Source organism: Lutra lutra, chromosome 9 (genome assembly GCF_902655055.1).
Source record: "Lutra lutra chromosome 9, mLutLut1.2, whole genome shotgun sequence".
NCBI classification, from domain to species: Eukaryota; Metazoa; Chordata; class Mammalia; order Carnivora; family Mustelidae; genus Lutra; species Lutra lutra.
The window spans coordinates 96,794,980-96,812,140 of record NC_062286.1 but is presented as its reverse complement, the minus strand read 5'-3'; the positions used below and the strand labels follow the sequence as shown (position 1 = coordinate 96,812,140).

At 54.0% G+C, this 17,161-nt stretch overlaps 1 protein-coding gene across 3 annotated transcripts; it reads right to left on the bottom strand.

Moving 5' to 3' along the window:
• Positions 1-276: 276 nt before the first annotated feature.
• Positions 277-12,183, bottom strand: NKX2-2 (NK2 homeobox 2). Of its 3 annotated transcripts, none has more exons than XM_047747076.1 (3): positions 12,064-12,183; positions 2,614-3,304; positions 277-1,690 (listed from the first exon to the last, which is right to left on the bottom strand). In XM_047747076.1, the coding sequence occupies exons 2-3, from the start codon at positions 2,870-2,872 to the stop codon at positions 1,128-1,130; spliced, it is 822 nt and encodes a 273-aa protein (XP_047603032.1). In that variant the 5' UTR covers positions 2,873-3,304; positions 12,064-12,183; the 3' UTR covers positions 277-1,127. The 3 variants fall into 3 exon arrangements, with proteins under 3 accessions (XP_047603032.1, XP_047603033.1, XP_047603031.1); XM_047747077.1 differs by lacking the exon at positions 12,064-12,183 and adding an exon at positions 11,754-12,018; XM_047747075.1 differs by lacking the exon at positions 12,064-12,183 and adding an exon at positions 11,269-11,477.
• Between the last annotated feature and the right edge of the window lie 4,978 nt (positions 12,184-17,161).

The following is a 17,161-nucleotide window of genomic DNA, read 5'->3' as shown; positions in this document are numbered from 1 at the left end:
GCCCCAGCCGGGAATCCAAGGCACAGAGCATGGCTGGCCCGCCCGAGCTAGGCCTGTTCGGAGAGCCTCTCCAGCGTCCCCGGCGCCCCTCGTTCCAGACCCCGCAGGGAAGATCGAGTGAGATCGCTGCTAGCGGCCAGGCCGGGGTCCTTGCCCCAGGCCTCAGGCCCGGCGCAGGGCGACAAAGTAAGACAAACGGGAGCGTCGGGCTTGGTTTTTTTAAACACAGGATTTTTATTAAAATTCTTATTTAAAAAAATCGAAAGCTTTCAGCGCCCGGCGCTCTAGGGGAACCGCAAGGAACCGCTGAGCTCCAAGTTCCAGGGCTCAGGACCCGGAGGTGGGACAGGAGGCTTCTCGCCTACACATTTTTTCCTTTTTCATATTTGAGAAATGTTTGCACTGAACAAAATATAAAAGGAAAAGAAAGCAGGGGGTGACCAAACATAAGCAAACAAACAAACAAACAAAATCCCCACAAAGAAAGGTATTGGGCCCGGAGGGAGAACAGGCCCCCCAGACCCAAGATCATTTTGGCAACAATCACCACCGATATTTACAACGAAAGCGAAATCTGCCACCAGTTGTCAGAACGTTTACAGGGCCATAAATATTTAGCATTTTCTTATAAAAAAAAAAGGAGAAAATTTCTTTATATTTTTAAAGTGTTCTCCACTTGCTTTAGAAGAAGACGGCTGACAATATCGCTACTCACACAAACATATTTTACAAAATTCACAAAAGCGGGGCAGGGTGGAGGGTGTGTTGGTCTTTTTCTCGTTCTCAAGTGAGGACGTTAACGGGGACGATTTGGTCCCCCCGGGGAGAGGCAAAGAAGCAAAGCTGCGCAAACATTCTGTAAACACGGCTTATAGTTCAGCCCTCTCCAAAGGTTCAAAAGGAGAGAGGGATGGATGGGGCAGAGATGGGTGGATGGAATCTGCCACTCCAAGGAGACGCAGGCAACCTCCCGGCGCCTCCACAGTGGAGCCAAGAGTCAACTCGACTCCACAGTAATAATTATAATAATAATAATAATAGCCACCGTAAGGACCGAGTCCTCCTCGCTGCCGCCGCCGCCGGGGTGGGGCCTGGGCCTAGGGCCGCGAGTCTCAGAGGGGCGGCGTTCACCAAGTCCACTGCTGGGCCTGGACCAGGGGGTGTGCTGTCGGGTACTGGGGGGTGCTGGCCGAGCTGTACTGGGCGTTGTACTGCATGTGCTGCAGAGACTGCGCGCTGTAGGCCGAAAAGGGGATGCCCGCCTGGAAAGTGGCGGCTGCCAGGTCCTGGGCTTTGAGCGCGTGGCACGGTTTGCCGTCCCTGACCAAAACGGGCACGGCCACCCGGCGCGGCGAGGGTAGGGGCGTCACCTCCATACCTTTCTCGGCCCGGGCACGCTTCATCTTGTAGCGGTGGTTCTGGAACCAGATCTTGACCTGCGTGGGCGTGAGGCGTATGAGGCTGGCTAGGTGCTCCCGCTCGGGCGCTGACAGGTACCGCTGCTGCCGGAAGCGCCGCTCCAGCTCATAGGTCTGCGCCTTGGAGAAGAGCACCCGCCGCTTCCGCTTCTTGCCCGCGTCCCCCCCGCCGCCTGGGGTCTCCTTGTCATTGTCCGGTGATTCGTCGGCCGAAGGCTCCGGGGACTTGGAGCTTGAATCTTGGGGCGCCCCGCCGGCCGCCAGCCCGTGCACTGGGGGAGAGAGAAGCGCGTCAGGCGCCTGGAGGCCGCGCGCCGGCGGGGCCAGACCCTGCGCGCCCCGGATACTCCGTGCGCCCTCCGGGCAGCCCGGCCCCACTGCCTTCGCCTTGACCCCAGCCCTGCTCCATGCGCAGCAAAACCGTTGGTTTCCCCCAGCGGAAAAAGGAGAAGCAACAGGAATGGGGGCTCCAGGCTCGCGTTTCTAGGGGTTCGCACAGTGTGGGTGCGTATTTGGGGGTAGTGGAGCGCAGAGAAGATCATCGCGGGTTAAGGGCTCCGGCCCCCTTAAGCAGTTTCCTCTCTGGAGGGACGTGGGCAGATTTTTAAAAGAAAAACCCCACAATCCCGGCATTGATCGGCTCGGCCATTTAAGGCAGGTTTTTGGGGGCTTTCGTTTTTGCTTTCGGACTTTCTCGACACCCTCCGCACTGCACAAAGCGTCCTCTATGATCGTGCAGGGGGCAGGGTGAGCTATTTATACCCGAGCTACCGGGAGCCTCCCCCACCTTCTACCCGTACCCCGAGGCTTGCTAGTTCGCTCCAGTGCTCCAGGCCAGTCCCTCCCGGCTGTCGGGGTGAGGGGGGTGGGGGGCTTCCGACCGGAGCCATCAGTCCTGGGTTGACATCTGTAAGCAGCCCTTGGGAGGTATTCCCCTCCCCCTCGTTTTCCTAATTTCTTGCTTTGAAAAAATATCTAAGACCAAGTCTTTTTCCGGTACGGGGTGGGGGGGGGGGTGGTTGAAAAGGAGGAAAGAGTTAGGGCATTATTAACAAGTGTTAAACATTTTTCTAGAGGAGCAGGCAAGGGATCGAGTTTAAATGGCTCCTTTCCCTCTCTCTCCCAGCTTCCAGCCCGGGCTGCGGCCACAGGATGAGAGGCGCCAGGGCCGCAGCGGCCAAGTTTCGCTACTTACGGGAGTACTGGAGGCCCTCCGTGCTGGCCAGCCAGCGCGTATAGGGGTTGTCGCTGCTGTCGTAGAAGGGGTTCTTCAGGGGCAGGCTCTGCACGGTGTCCAGGGTGCCCTGCCCTAGCGGCCCGGCCCTCTTGGCGGGCTCTGGCCCCTCGCTCTCCTCCTCCGGCCCTTCGGCCACCGAACCCTCCTCATCGTTGGTGTCCGGCAGGTCCAAGATGTCCTTGACCGAAAACCCCGTCTTTGTGTTGGTCAGCGACATGGCTCGGGACCCCGCAATTTATGCCGCAAAGTTGTAGCTTCACTTGGTCAATTCGTGGAGCTCCCCAGTTGGGGCGGGGAGGGGGTATGGGGGGAGGGAAAGGGGAAGGGGAGGAGGGGGTGGGCTTTAATAATTGAGATAATTATTATTTTAAAAAAGAGAAAGAAACTATAAGGAAGGGGAGGGGGGGGGAGCCCAAACGCAGCTCTTGTGTCTTCTCTGAAACCACGCGGAAATGGACGCAGGGAATGGGCAGCCTGAGCGCCGAGCGCGGCGGGTCGGGCCCTAGTTTGTAACTCCAGGAGGGGTGCCAAGGAGGCGTCAGCTCGGGCTCCGGCGGCCGCTCGGCGCGCGGTGGCGGCTGGTGGCGAGGAAAAAATGGGCCATTGCCCGAGCGATCAGTCCATATAAGGCTGGGCTCCACTCACGAACCTGGGGAGAGGGGGGGGAGAAGAGGGGGAGAAAAAGAGGGAGGGAAACTGAGAGGGAGGGAAACTGAGAGGGAGGGAGGGGGAGCGAGAGAGGGAGCGAGAGAAGGGTGGAAAAAAAAAGGGGGGGAGACATTAAAACGCAAAGGTTGGACACGTGTGGGCGGGTCTTGGAAGTCAAGTGGATGAAGACAGTATTTGCAGATGTGAAATTGTGGGTTTTGGGGAGCTCCGCGCTCCCAGCCAACGGCCCTCTAGAGCAAGATGAGAGGTGTAACGTGTCAATTAATTGCAAAGACCGGGCGAGCCTTTTTTACCCAGTATTTACATACAAAGGACCACCGCGTCGCTCGAGAGTCCACACACTTGAAAAGGCCGTTTTAAGAAATTGCATCTTTAAAAAAGCGGGGGAGGAGGAGAGAAAACAAAACAGAAACCAAGAGGAACAACAAGAACAAAAAAAATCCTCCTTAACATTCACCGGTTCCTACCTCCCCGCCCCAGTGCGCCCGCCCCCAGCAAGCCGGAAAATTGGCGATTTGTGGCGCCTTTGGAAAAGGGGGAGGGGGCGAAGGCTGAGCCGCGGAAATCTCTCCTCCTCATCGCTGGTGGTTCCCTAAACAAGATCCGGTTCAAATGGCAAGAGCCCAACTTCTGTAAGCCTCCTAGGTCAATATTTTGGTTGAGGCTTAAGGATGAGTACTAGAAATGACAAGGCAAGTAATTGATTCTAGTTAACGCCGAAAGAGCCCGAAACCCAGGAGAGGGATGGGCTCGGGCCGGCCGGAGCCACCACCAAACGACCCCACCCCCCTCCAGCCACTCTTTATTTGCTAAAGACTTATTTATTTCCTTCACTCCGCCTATCTCTCTCCCCAACCCCCTTCCATTTCTAAGCGGCCGGGGAGCACAGCGCAGTTCACTTGCTGCTTTGCGGGCAGCAGGGGAAGGGAAGGGAAGTGGAAGGGGAGGAGTGTGGGGGGGGGACTCGAACTTGGGCCGGGTTCGGTCCGCAGCCCCTTAGCTTCTGGGCTCCGCGGGCCGCGTTCTTTGGGTGGAGGAAAGGACAGACGGCCCGGCGCCCTTCCTGCCCCTTATTATGCCTCACTCTCCAGCCCCCCCTCCCTCTTCGGCCTCCTAGCAGCGGAGGGGCGGCGGGAGGAAGAGGGGAGGGGTAGAGTGGGGGTCAGGGGAGCTGCATCCAGCCCGGGTGAGGACCCCGAAAACCGCAGGGGAGGGGGGTCGCATGCCAGGCGGATGGTGCTGTTTTCCTTGGAGTTTTCCTCTCCAAAGCAAAACCTTAAATTTCGTCTCCTTTTGATTGCTCCAGGGGTGCGATCGGAGCACTTGCTCCAGGATCCCAGCTTGCATTAGGATTGTGTGAGGTTCCCAACCTCTCGCCAGCCTGGGAACTGAACTTTCCTAGGCGCTGGGGAGAAGTCCAAGCTGTACTTCTGCCCTTCTTTCCAGTTTTTCCCTCCCTTCCTTCCTTCCTTCCTTCCTTTTCTTTCTCTCTTTCTTTTTTGGTGGGGGGGGGTAGTGGGTGAGGGGAAGGTTTGCTACCTGATGCTCCCGTCCGTCCCTGAAAAGCGTCAGGAAGTTGCTTTGCCGGGGGGGGGTCGGGGGGGGGGGGGGGGGGGTGGGGGATGGTGGCGGGGAGGAGCAGAAAAGGCCGCACGCGGGGGTCCGGGTCTCGCCCTCCCCTCTGGTCTTAGCCGCGGCAGCCCCAGTGCCGGCAACGAAGCGCGCCGGCGCTCGGTTCTCTCCGCGCGCAGCTGCGACCGCCGCCGCGCCCCTGCCACCCCCGGGTTGCCAGCGCCCGGTGAGGGCGCCTCTCCCCGAGCCGCTCGGCGGCTTTCTGCAGCCCTGGCTGCCTCGCCCCCAGTATGTGACGTGGGTGACAATGGCCCAGGTTAGAGCGAGCCCCTCGTCGGCGCGTCCTGGGTGGTCGGACCCGGGCAAACACAAATACAAACCGATTGCTAAGCTGCGGACAATGAGCGAAATGTAGACAAATGTCCCGCTCCCGTTGGAAGCCTTTGTCCCGGCTCGGTTTTTGCATTTATTTCAGTGGCGAAATAATACATGATTGACGCTCTCTTTCAACGTGTCCTAACTGTTTGGAATAAATCTAGGCTGTTTCCTAGTTGTCATGGCGTTCAACCCTTTTCAATGGACTATCTCTTCATTCATTTCTGAATCCGTCCACAATATTAAGGAAACCCCTTCATGTCGACGCTCCCCATTCCTCTCTTTCTCCTCCTACTTTTTCTTTTTTCCTTTCTCCCCCTCCTTCCTCTTTTTTTCCCTGCAAGAATTAGAAACTGGTTTGAATCGTGTTCCTCGAACTCATTACTTTTCGTGCTTTTTTCTTCTCTCTCCAGTCTCTGTCTTTCTCAGCCTCTCTCCCCATTGCCTCCCCCTTCCTCCTTTCACGTGGGAGCTCCCTGCCCTGTCCTGTCGGAGGAGGGACGTTGGTTCTCCAGGAGTGTGTGGGGGGGTAGAGTTTGGAAACAGGGACAGGCTGGGCCGTCCCCAGCCATTGTTAGTCCACTGCAAAATAAATAACTGGCGAGAAAAAGTTCCTCAACCCAAGCCTTGCAGAAAAGTCCCTCCTGTGGTCCCTCCTCTTATTCCTCTCCCCCAAGCGGGGGGCGCGGAATCTGGGGGACCAGGCTCCAGGGGTGGGGAAGGGCCAGAAAGGAGTCTGGTTGGGACAGATCAGTTCTTGGGCTGGATGAAAAATTGTCTTTTGGCAAGATGTGTCCCTTTTTGCATAACCTCAGACCCATCTTTGATGGGGGAAGGAATCACCTCCAGATGCCTTCTCAGAGTTTGTTCTTTTCCTTACCTTGGAACCACATAGCTCCATGCACAAGGTCTCCCCTCCCTTTCCCAAAGTACAGGGCCTTTCTCTCCAGATCTAATCGGCCTGCCTTGCTGATTTGGGCCCCTCCCCTCTCCCTGGGAGCCTCCTCAGTGGGCATAGCACCTGAGAGACAAATTTTCCTACAGTTGTCTGTAGGAAAGACAGAATTTCCAGACTTCTGGAAATTCATCAAGGAGAGGGAGAGCTGACCATGGCGCCTGTAGAAGGAGGCCCCCAGTTCATTACCAGCTTCATTCCCCACTGTGCCTGTCCTTTGGTCCCCACTAGCTAGACCAACACCTCAGGTCACAGTGTCCCCTTCCAGGAGCACTTGTGCGGCCACACACCAGGCACCCACGCCTGGGTATCAGCTCCCTCAGCCATCTCCTGGACTTGGGGTTGCATTTTTTCCTTCCTTCTCTTGGTCTCAAGAGCCTCCACCTGGCCTCCAGTCGCCGCGCTCTGCACCCAGTGGAGCGGGGTCCACTGAGCTCAGGGTCTCTCTCCTGAGACCTCACCAGTCCATTTTCCCCATCGCTTCATTGCCCGTGTGGTTCCCGCGACCGCTTCCAAAGCGCTGACATTTGCAATTGAAAAGGCGCAGGGAGACCGCTGGGAGGCTCATAATTGAAGGGGAGAAACTCTGCTTGTTAGAGGAAGATCATAAAATGCAAGTCCCCCAGGAGTGGCCTGTGGATGCTGGGAGGCCGGCGTGGGACCAGCTGGCGGCCAGTGGCAAGTCCTCTGCCAAGCACGCTCCAAGTTCTTCCCAATTTCATGCGGCCGGGAAGAGCCGGGGGACTACAACCAAACACACCTTTCCACACAAATATTAAACAGGTGATTGCATTCCGAGGACTCCTCAAGAGGGTCTCTCTGGGAGCACGACAGCCCAGTCTTTTCCAGCTGAGATCTCCAGTTTGGCGAGATTCCGCGCGTCCAGAAAGCTGTAGACCCAACTCTGTGCCCTGCCCCATCTCTAGAATTCTTTATTGATGTCTCCGCCACCATCCCCACCCTGTCGGTTTTAAACAAACAGTGTCGCCTTCCACTAGTTTCAACTCTGCCTGGATGTGCTCTAATCTCCCTCCGCTCCGGACTCTAGTAAATTCTCTCCAGGTTCCATCTAGCAGCCAGGAGAAGACAATGTCCTGGTTCCATCTTGTTTGGGTTGGGGCTTTAAGTTCTGCAGGCAGCGGCGGTGGGGGGTGGAGCTCGTGAGCGTTCTGCCACCGGCCTTGTGCTGCTGAAAACTTGGGCAGGTGGAAATGGACGCCTGAAGTCTGATCGCAGCATATTCTAGGCCTGAGATAAGTCTGGCTGTCTTTGGTGTACAACACAACCTAGCATCCCTGCCAGGGTCATCGGAGCAGCTAGAGGTTCCCCGTCCCTGGTCTTTATTCTCAAAGATGGGGTTCCAGGTGCCATACAAAACACGAACTCCGTATTCCTTCTTCCCACGTTTAGTATGGGTCCAAAGGGAGTTGCAGGCCCAGAGGGGAGGTGGAGGAGAAGAGGACAGCGCATCGTTCTCCCGGAGTCTAGAGGGAACCTCTTTTGGGAGGCTTCTCAGGCGGCTAAGCTCCTCTGCAGCTCTGGGTTCCGGAGGGACTGAAGCGCAGGCGGCTGGAGAGGGCGGCGGGGAAGCTGAACAATCGCCGGAGGCCCATGAGGGGAGGTGAATGTACACACGCTAAGTGGCCCCACTCCAGGACAAGTGGCCCTCCAAGTCGACCCAGTGTTTACCTGTTTACTTTCCCAGGTAGCTCAAATACGAGCGCCTTTTCTGAACTCCGAGCAAGGGGGCGGCCCTGGTGCTCCTGCCTCCCAGCTTTTCAGTTTCCCCACACCGCGGCTTTACGCCCCCCTGTTGGGGGAGGGGTGAGGTCCGAACGGCAGCAAACAAGGAAAGAAAGGAAGATACTTTTGGAAAGTGAGGAGAGGGCCTGGGCACACCCCACGCACTGGGGCCCGGCTTGAGCGCGGGTGGATAAAGTGGGAGTGCTGGGGCGGCATTCGGCCCCGCCCCCACACCTCTCCATCTCTGTTCTGGGCTTGAGGGCCTCTTGGGAGGCGCCCTGCTCACATCCTTCCCTTTTCGGGCTGGTGAAACCTTGCTGGTTAGGTGCGTCCTCCTGGGGAGTTTAGGGCAGAAAAAGTCCTGGGGGAGCGCCTTGCAGGCCAGCTCCAAAGGGGGGGGGGGTGGCCTTGATGGAACCTAAAGCGTCCTCAGCCCTAAGTGGCACCCCTTGCCCTTCCCACCCACAAAAACGCCTCCAATCATAAAATACAAGGCCTTTCCCCTTTATTTGGAAACACCGATTTGTTTGACTTCATTCTTTTTTTCTTCTTCTTATTTTGGAAAGAAAAGAGGTTGAAAAGAAACTCCTTTCCTTGTACAGTATGTGGCTGAGCTCTCAGTCCCCCGCACATCCCATCTCGGATAACAACATTCAAGTGGATTAATTTATTGTCTGGTTAGCGCCAAGGTGCAAGCGTTTGTCTTCATTCACTCCCGAAACAAAGCGCGTTGCACCTTCCTGCTCCGGCGAGGATTAGCCGCGAGGACACAAAGGTTTTGTCGGAGGGGGAAGGTTTATTTTATCGCGGGTTGGAGACTCGGAGCATGGCGTGCACTCGAAATCAATGGGGAAGGAAGGAAAATGTCGCCCAGTCTGGTCCCTGAGCTGGTGATAAAGATTGCACCTTTAAGATGCGCACCTCCAAAGCGGCAGGATGGCGACTCCGATACCAGGTACTGGAACAGGGGCTTCAGGAAGCAGGTGTCAGCTCTGACCTCCGGATGAAAGAAGTCAAGGAGTGTGGCCCAGGGTACCACCCCAATCAGGGACCTTTCCTAACCAGAAAACTGAAAGTCAGGCTTGTCTCCGGTGGGTCCAAGCACCGACTGGCATGCCTTCTGCTCCCGGGAGAAAGAAAGTGACTCCTTGCAGCCTGTGTTGGGGAGGCCTAAGCTCTGCAGGTGTGCAACTTTCTGAGGCTAGACCATGACAGGGGCAAAATCTCTGGCAGAAGAGAACCACAGCCATTGGACCAGATGGACCAGAAAGTGAGGGCTAGCGTGAATGGAAAGAAAATCTAGTCCACTTGGGGTTCAAGTATAAGGTGAGTTTTTTTCCCTTTCTTTGACTAATCCTGTGTTAAACCTTAAAATTGACCCCAGAAGGGGAAGAATGAGTGTGTGCCTCCCAGAAGGACAAATCCTTCCAAGTCACCAAGAAGGTGTTGGGCAGGGGCGCCTGGGTGGCTCAGTGGGTTTTAGCCGCTGCCTTCGCTCAGGTCGTGATCTCGGGGTCCTGGGATCGAGTCCCGCATCGGGCTCTCTGCTCAGCAGGGAGCCTGCTTCCCTTCCCTCTCTCTGCCTGCCTCCTCTCTGCCTACTGTGATCTCTGTCTGTCAAATAAATAAATAAAATCTTAAAAAAAAAAAAAAAGAAGGTGTTGGCAGACAAGTTTTCCAGGCTCAGAGAAGGAGCTCAGATTCTGTGTCTGGGGGAAAGTCCCTCCTCCCCTCCTCCGCAGCCACTCTGAGAAAACCACGGAGAGAAGACCTGATCTTGGCACCTGGAGCCTGGATGTTCTCCTGCAATTAATTGCGGGTGCAGCTGCTGTCATCTCAGTGAACTACCTTCCCCTATCCTTTTTTCCCCAAGGTGAAATATACAACACTTTCCCAATTATCTGAGAAAAAAAAAAAAGGAAAGAAAGAAAAGAAAAGAGAGAGAGAGAGAGAGGAAGGCAACTATCTCCTGAGGACAAAAATTGTAATAGAAATTAGGATTTCTCTTCCTATTAATCAGCCTCATTGTTTGGGCGTAAGACCCGCGGACATATGTTAGGACTTTGATAAATGCACTTTAATGAGATCTTTGAAATGCTTCCAATAAAATAAAAGGCGAGAAAAGCCGTTAACTTTCATGGATGTTAAATTGAACACGAAATGTGGCTCCGGGCACATTACAAAATGGAACCGGCCTCCCTCCAATGTTTTCTTTAAAAATGCGGCTCTAAGCTCCCCTTGGGCCAAATGAGCCTGTCCCAGCCAATCCATTGTCACTGGTTTATTGCGGGAACCAAACGCCACGTCCCCCCAGGGCGAACCCCTTTGCTTTATTCGTTCGCGCTGCACTGATGATTAAATATGTTACAATGAGATTACGCAGCGTCAGTGTTGCCTTCAGGAACGTTCATCCAGCCAAGCCCGACCTTCCCCCGATAAGGGCGATTTCAATGCAGAAGATTTGGGTTTCTCAAGGAAACACGGGGCTGAAAGCATGTTCTTATCTGAATTTACTTCTTAGCACGTGACAAAATCATTACCACAAGACTTCGAACACCAACCGGCCTCTTCTAACCAGTTAGTATTCAGCACTTAACGCTGGGTCAGGCGGGCTGATGTGAAATGTAGTCGTCGCCTGCTCGGGGAAGCCAAGTTCTCGCCTGCGCTGAGAAGGGCTGGGGCCGGGAGGGACGAGGAACCGACCTGCGAGGGCCCTCAGGCACTAGAGGGAGGGGGTCCTGGGGATCTTCCTCTCAGGTCTCCAGTCTTGAACACCAGAGGTCTGCGACCCTCCTTCAGACGCAACGTTCCCTTTCTACCCCCAAGGCCACCAGCGTGGAGAAGGCCCGGGAGGTGCGCCAAAGGGCTCCTTGCTCCTTTCGGTGTTCGCCTGTGGCTGGGGAAAGGGGCTGGAGCGGAGGGGGCGCCCCTGGGAAACCGGGACCTCAGCAGACCCCACCGAGGTTCATTTCTGATCCTCTGGCGATCTCTACTGACGCAAATGTGAACTGTCTGGTGCCCGGCGCGGCCCGGGCGACACTCGCCCCCTTAAAGTCCGAGCTTAGTCTGCCTTCCGCCGCGACCCCCGACCACTGCTTGGCCCCCCAGCCCTGGACCTTCCTGCCTGCGACTCCCGCCACTTACCCTACTCCTGCTCACAGCCCCTCCACCTCGAGGCCCGGTTCCGCGGGAGGAGAATCTCTTTCTCTACTAGGCGCCACCTCTAAATTACCTTCGGGACTTCTACCTCGGACTTAGCTCCCAGTCCCGAGCACCCACGGCGCACAGGGGAGACTCACCAGGCGGAGGTGGGTGCAGAGGCGCGCCCTCCCTTAGAACAGCCAGGGCAGCCCTGGAGCATCCGGCACCCGGCAGTGGGGAGGGGGCTGGTGAGGCGCCCGGCGCGCCCGCTCCTCCTCCCACTCCCCGGCGCCGCCAAGACAACTACGCCGCGTTTCAAGGCGCGTCTTTATCTAGCCCTCCACCTACCCGGACCAGCCCCCCTCCAAGCGCCCCTCCTCCACAGCGCGCCCTCCGGGGCGGGGCCGGGAACAACACCGCTGCCCTCCTCCTACCCTCCTCCGGGCCCCGCACCTGCCCAACCCCTCAGCGCAGACCCATTTCCGCGACCCCTCGGGAAAGCGCGCGACGGCGGGAGCACCTGGCCCCGGCGGCAGGTAAAACTTTTCCTGTCCGCGGGCGCGACGGGCGGGGCCGGCCCCTCCCCGATTGCCCCTGCCCCCCAGAACCGGAGGAGGACCTCAGACGCCCAGCACTTGCCCACCTGCTGCTTCCGGACTCCGCGGCTAGGGGACCCAGCCGAGTCGGGCGCAGCGAGAGGGAGGGGCGCTCCAGAGGGCGCGCAGAGGACCCAAAGCCTGGCACAGCTTGGCGAGGATGGCAGTGCCCGGAGACACCTCTCCCCTCGCCCGCCACAGGGACCGTGCCTGGGGAGCGTCCCGATCCCCGGCGGCAGCGAAGGCCAGCGCCTGACAGCGAGGGGCGAAGCTGGCTCCACTACGGCTCGCGGGCTCCGCCGCGTTCCTCGCACCCCCAGTGCGCCGGCCCCGCGCGCCAGCAGGAGGCTTGCTTACCTGGAGCGCGGCCGCGCTGCTGGTTCGCGGCTCGGCGAGCGTGCGGGTCCCCGGCTGCTCTTTATCCCGAGCCGCGGAGTGGCTGGCGCTCCGGCAGTGGCGCGGCGCGGCCGGCCGGCGAGCTCTCCCCCCTCCCGGCCCCAACTCCCCGCCCGGCGGCCCCACCCTCCGGGCTCTGGGCCCCGCGGCGGCCGCGCAGCCTCCGCGGAGGGGGCCGTTCCCTCGCGCCGCGCGCGCTCTGTTTGTTTTCCTTGCCCGACTGACGTGAGTCAAAATATTGGCCATATGTTCAGCGGTAATAAATTGGGTATGAGCGCAAACACACTCGGGCTTCGATGGCTCTTTCAGCTGCCACATGGCCGGCTTGGGGGAGGGGGCTACCACCTTGCCGTGGCCCTCACCCCCCAAAAGGGCGGGTAGGTTCCCTCTCCTTAGCGCCCCTCTGAGCTGGAGATTGGGACCCCGGGAGTCTCCACTCTCTTGCCCTTCTTCGGCCCCGGCGGTGCCTTGGACACTGCAGTCCCTGAAGAGCTCGGCTGCTGGTTAACAAGGTCGCCATCTATAAATTGCTTGGTCGCTAAGACGCCATAAAACCGAAGGGCCAGATGTGGCACGTTATTTATGTGTGAAACAGCGTTTACATTAGATACGCCGACCGAAGGCCGATAGCACGACTTCGCGGGAGGTCACAGACCTCTCGCTCTGGGCTTCAGGCTCCACCCCCAGGACGCCTTCCCCTCCAGATTGAGGGGTGTTGGTCTTTCTGGGAAAGGGATCCAGCTCTCAGCAGCCTAGGAAGAAAGTGATTTCAGTGCACTTGTGCCAGGGTGCCACCTGTCCAGGATTAGAGGCAGCCTCTGGGATTTATTTCCGTAGTTTTTCTGTTTCCTCCCCCCACTCCCAATAGGGCCTGGGAGGCTGTTTTATTTTCCAGGCGGATGATGCTTTCCATGGGACTTTGGTCTGAAAGGTGGTATTTGAAAGCTGAAGATGTTCAGCCCTGTGGGATATGAGGGTGGGGGCCTCCTGGCTCCTTAGGGAGAGAGTTTCTGAAAGCAGAGTTGGAGATGGAACCGTTCACCTGGTTGAGGGAGCACCTGAGATTAGTCCTACCTCAAGCCAGACTGTGGACTCCAGTGTCAGATATCACCCACCTTATTTAAATTAAATGGGAGCCAAGGCACTCAGACAGAGGCAATCCTGGCATTGGATATGAAATTGGAGCAGCCCTGTGTGCTTCAGGAGAAGGAGGTAAATACTGTGTAGTAATAGAAAACAATTGTTTTGTTTTGTCTCTTCCAGAAGGAGGCCTCGGGACTGCATGTCCGTGGACTGGCCACCTTACACTTTACTCACATGAATTCATTAAGAGTCATTGTCTCTCCTGTGCCATTATTTTACTATTTCGTGAAGTGAACCAAATTCTCTCTGTGGTTAATAAGCACTGAGCCAGGCCCCCTACCTTCCTTTTCATCTTCAAAACACCTGGGGTTCCCTGAATGACATCTTCCATCTGGCCAAGGAAAATAAGAGATGAAAAATGTTGCCCTACTGCAGGGAAAAACATAAGCATTTGACTTCACTATTACAAGTTACCCTGGGTCTGTGTGCACTGGATAACGGTCCTTAGGTAGCAGTTAAGGATGGAAAAATGATGCTGTAGGAAGAGGGAGGGAGAGAAGGGGTAGTGGATATGGGGTGGGGCGGGGAGGAACCCATTCAACAGGTGCAAAAAGGAGCTATAAAATGAAGCTCTTACCCTTAAGTGCCAAGCACAAACAGTACCTCCCCAGGTCTGCTCTCTTGGGCTATACATAGAGTGAGCTACCAGAAATATTCAGTTACTGCAGAGGGATCTGGGGCTACCCTCAAACCTGTGGGAGTCATTGATCTTGGAAGATTACTACCACATTTCATTCTTTTTTTTTTCTGGGATTTTAAGTCTTTATTTATGGTTAAACCCCCAAATCTAAAGTGTATTTTTGGTTTTACCTAACCTCCAGATGTAAACTCTGGGATCACCAATGAATGGTTTCTTTGGTTGAAAATATTGCTTCATGCCCAAAATTGGACAGGGGGATGTGAAGGCAGAACTTCACATTTGTAGTCCTTCTCTCTTTGTCTAGGAAGTACCCTAGAGGGAGACTTGTGGTTTCCCCTGCCCATATCCCTGACACCGGCTACACAGTGAACAGAGATGCACACTGTGAGCTTAGAGAGTCTGTGGTGGTATCGGGTGGAAAACTGAGAGATGTGAGCAAGACTACATCAAACAAGTCTTTATGTCATTCTCCATGTAGGAAACCCTAGTCAAACATAGCAAATATACCAGGGCGTCAACTAGACAAATGATCATAAAAATCTATTATAAAAGAGGTGCAGTGGGGAGCAAGATTTAAATAAAATGCAACTGTTTTAGATAAAACTCACTTGGCCTCTTATTGGGCTTATCTAGCAATCCAGGGCTAAACGTGACACACTTCAACGTCCTCAGACCTAAGCACAGTTCATGCAGTGTCTTTTTTTAGTTCTATAGTCTTTTATATTAGTATTGCTTCAGAGACATTGCTGTTCTATCCATGGGCTCAAAATTCATGAACTTTTCACACTGATAAAACCTTCTTCCATGAAGTTCTTCAAAGGTTAACATCAGCCGCAAGGTGCTTGTGTTGTTCGCCTCCAGGAGTGAGCAGTTCTTGGTACTTAAAAGTAAAAATCAACCCAAACAAAAACTCGAGACTGTTTTGAGTTGAGCTAGGATGTAATTGCATTGTCTCAAGAAGACTTCTACCATGGTTCTTGCAGGGAGAGTTCCTTGCTCCTTATAGCTGCCTGGGCCGCTATGCAGTCCAACCAATCAAGGAAGACAGGTGCCTTGCTTGTGGTTCACCTGGGCATCATGCATGGTGCCCAAGGGGGCTTCATGGAAATGGAGCTGAGATGGAGGAAAGTCAGTGACCACTATGCCTACCTATGGTGGGGGTCGCTGAGCATCTGCAGATATCATCAGAATACAAATGAGGTGTGGGGGAAACTCTGCAGGTGGGCAATGCCCCTTCTCCCTGCCCTCGGCCAGTGGAAGAGTCAACTGAGCTCATCTGACCTGGAATGGTGGTCCATTTTATTTGAAAGCAGACCCACTTCTTTTCCTCCAGGGCACTCCTTAGTATGGCTGGAAGGCAGAAGGCCTGGTGTTATGAGGCTTTGGACCCCCAGAGGTTGAGAATGATACCAGCTCCCTCTTACCTCCTGCAGAGAGCCTGGGTGAACAAATGCAGCAGGACACAGATCATTTTGTTAAAGCATCGCCAGTGGCCAAGGAATTTGGTAGCATGTGTCAAATCTTCAAGAAGTAAAAATCAGATGCATCTAGAGATAAAACTAGATTAGTGGTTGCCTAGGGTTGGGGACCCTGGGACAGCTGAAGAATGATAGCTAAGGGGTGGGAGTTTTCTTTCTGGGGTAATGAAAATGTTCTAAAAATCACTGTAGAGAGATGATCACACGACTCAATGAATATACTAAAAACCATTGACTTATACAGATTAAATTAGGCAAATTGTATGGTATGTCTCAGTATCTCAATATTTCAATAAAGCTGTTTAAAAATATTGAATGCATCTTTTTCTTTTCTCTATTCTTTTTTTTCCCCCTCAGTCTAGAAAGCACGTGCTCTACTAGAAGCTTGGAGGGGCTGGTGGAAATAGGGGAAGAGTAAACCTGAAAGCTATTTTTCATTTCTTGGTCCCTTTTCTGAGTATTTTCAAACAGAAACGTTGAAAAATAGTGATGGAACATGTGTACACCCTCAACTTCGATTCAACAATTATTAACACTTTGCCACATATGCTGAATTGCTCTATGTAAAGGCAATTTCTTTGCATTAAACTATTTGGAATTAAGGCCAATCCCCATTCTGGATTGGCCAGACTGTTTCCTCCTGGTGTCATTTCCTTTGCTCCTCTGTGCCCCACACAGCCATAAACTGGATGCTAGATCCGAGTCTGGATTGGGAACATCACATGTGTGGCATGTCACACTGAATCTCATTAGGAAGCTAATCCCTCTATTAGTGAGACTACATTGGTCACTTGGTAAGGTGATGATTGACCCACGTGAATTAGTAAATGATTAGTAAGCAATCTGAGAAGTAGGCAATACTTTAGTATTGTTTCAATATTCTTTGTCACTGTGTAAATATTTCCCAATAATTTCCAGCCACTGGTTTTAGCATCCATTGCCTGAATCTCATTGCTCTTCCTACCTGCACTTGCTGGCATTTTTCTGTAAAGAAGAGCTTCCTTTCCCTTGGTCCCCACCATGGACTCGTGGAATTAAAAACTTTAAATTCACACCATTCTTTTGATGCTTGAGTTATCCAAATTACCCATGGCAAGCTGTGTACTAGAAAGTGCTGAGGGAAAAGTCAGATATAGAAAATGATGAGAAACTGGAAGGAGTCCACGAACCTGCACAATTTGTGATTCTCAGTGGTTCTCAGTAACCTACGTTATCATGGAAGACTTCTGTATATATTTCTGACCAACAATGAATGGCTCATTACCAAATATATATATATATATATATATATATATATATATATATATATATATATAATAAAGCTCAAATTCCACAGTTTCAGGAAGTTTAAAACACAGCATTAAAACAAGACCAAAGAGGGCACCTGGGTGGCTCAGTGGGTTAAAGCCTCTGCTGTCTGCTCAGGTCATGATCTCAGGGTCCTGGGATGGAGCCTTGCATCGGGCTCTCTGCTCAGCAGGAAGCCTGCCTTCCCCTTCTCTCTCTGCCTGCCTCTCTGCCTACTTGTGATTTCTGTCTGTCAAATAAATAAAATAAAATCTTTAAAACAAACAAACAAACAAACAAACCAAGACCAAAGAGATCCATTTTAAGAAATTGGTTCATGTGACTACAAAGTCCAACAAATCCAGAATGTGCAGAGCAAGCTGACAAGCTGGAGACCCATGGAAGAGGTGATGTTGCATTTCAAGTCTAAAGACTATCAGGCTAGGGGGCGCCCGGGGTGGCTCAGTTGGTAAGCAGCTGCCTTCGGCTCGGGTCATGATTACAGGGTCCT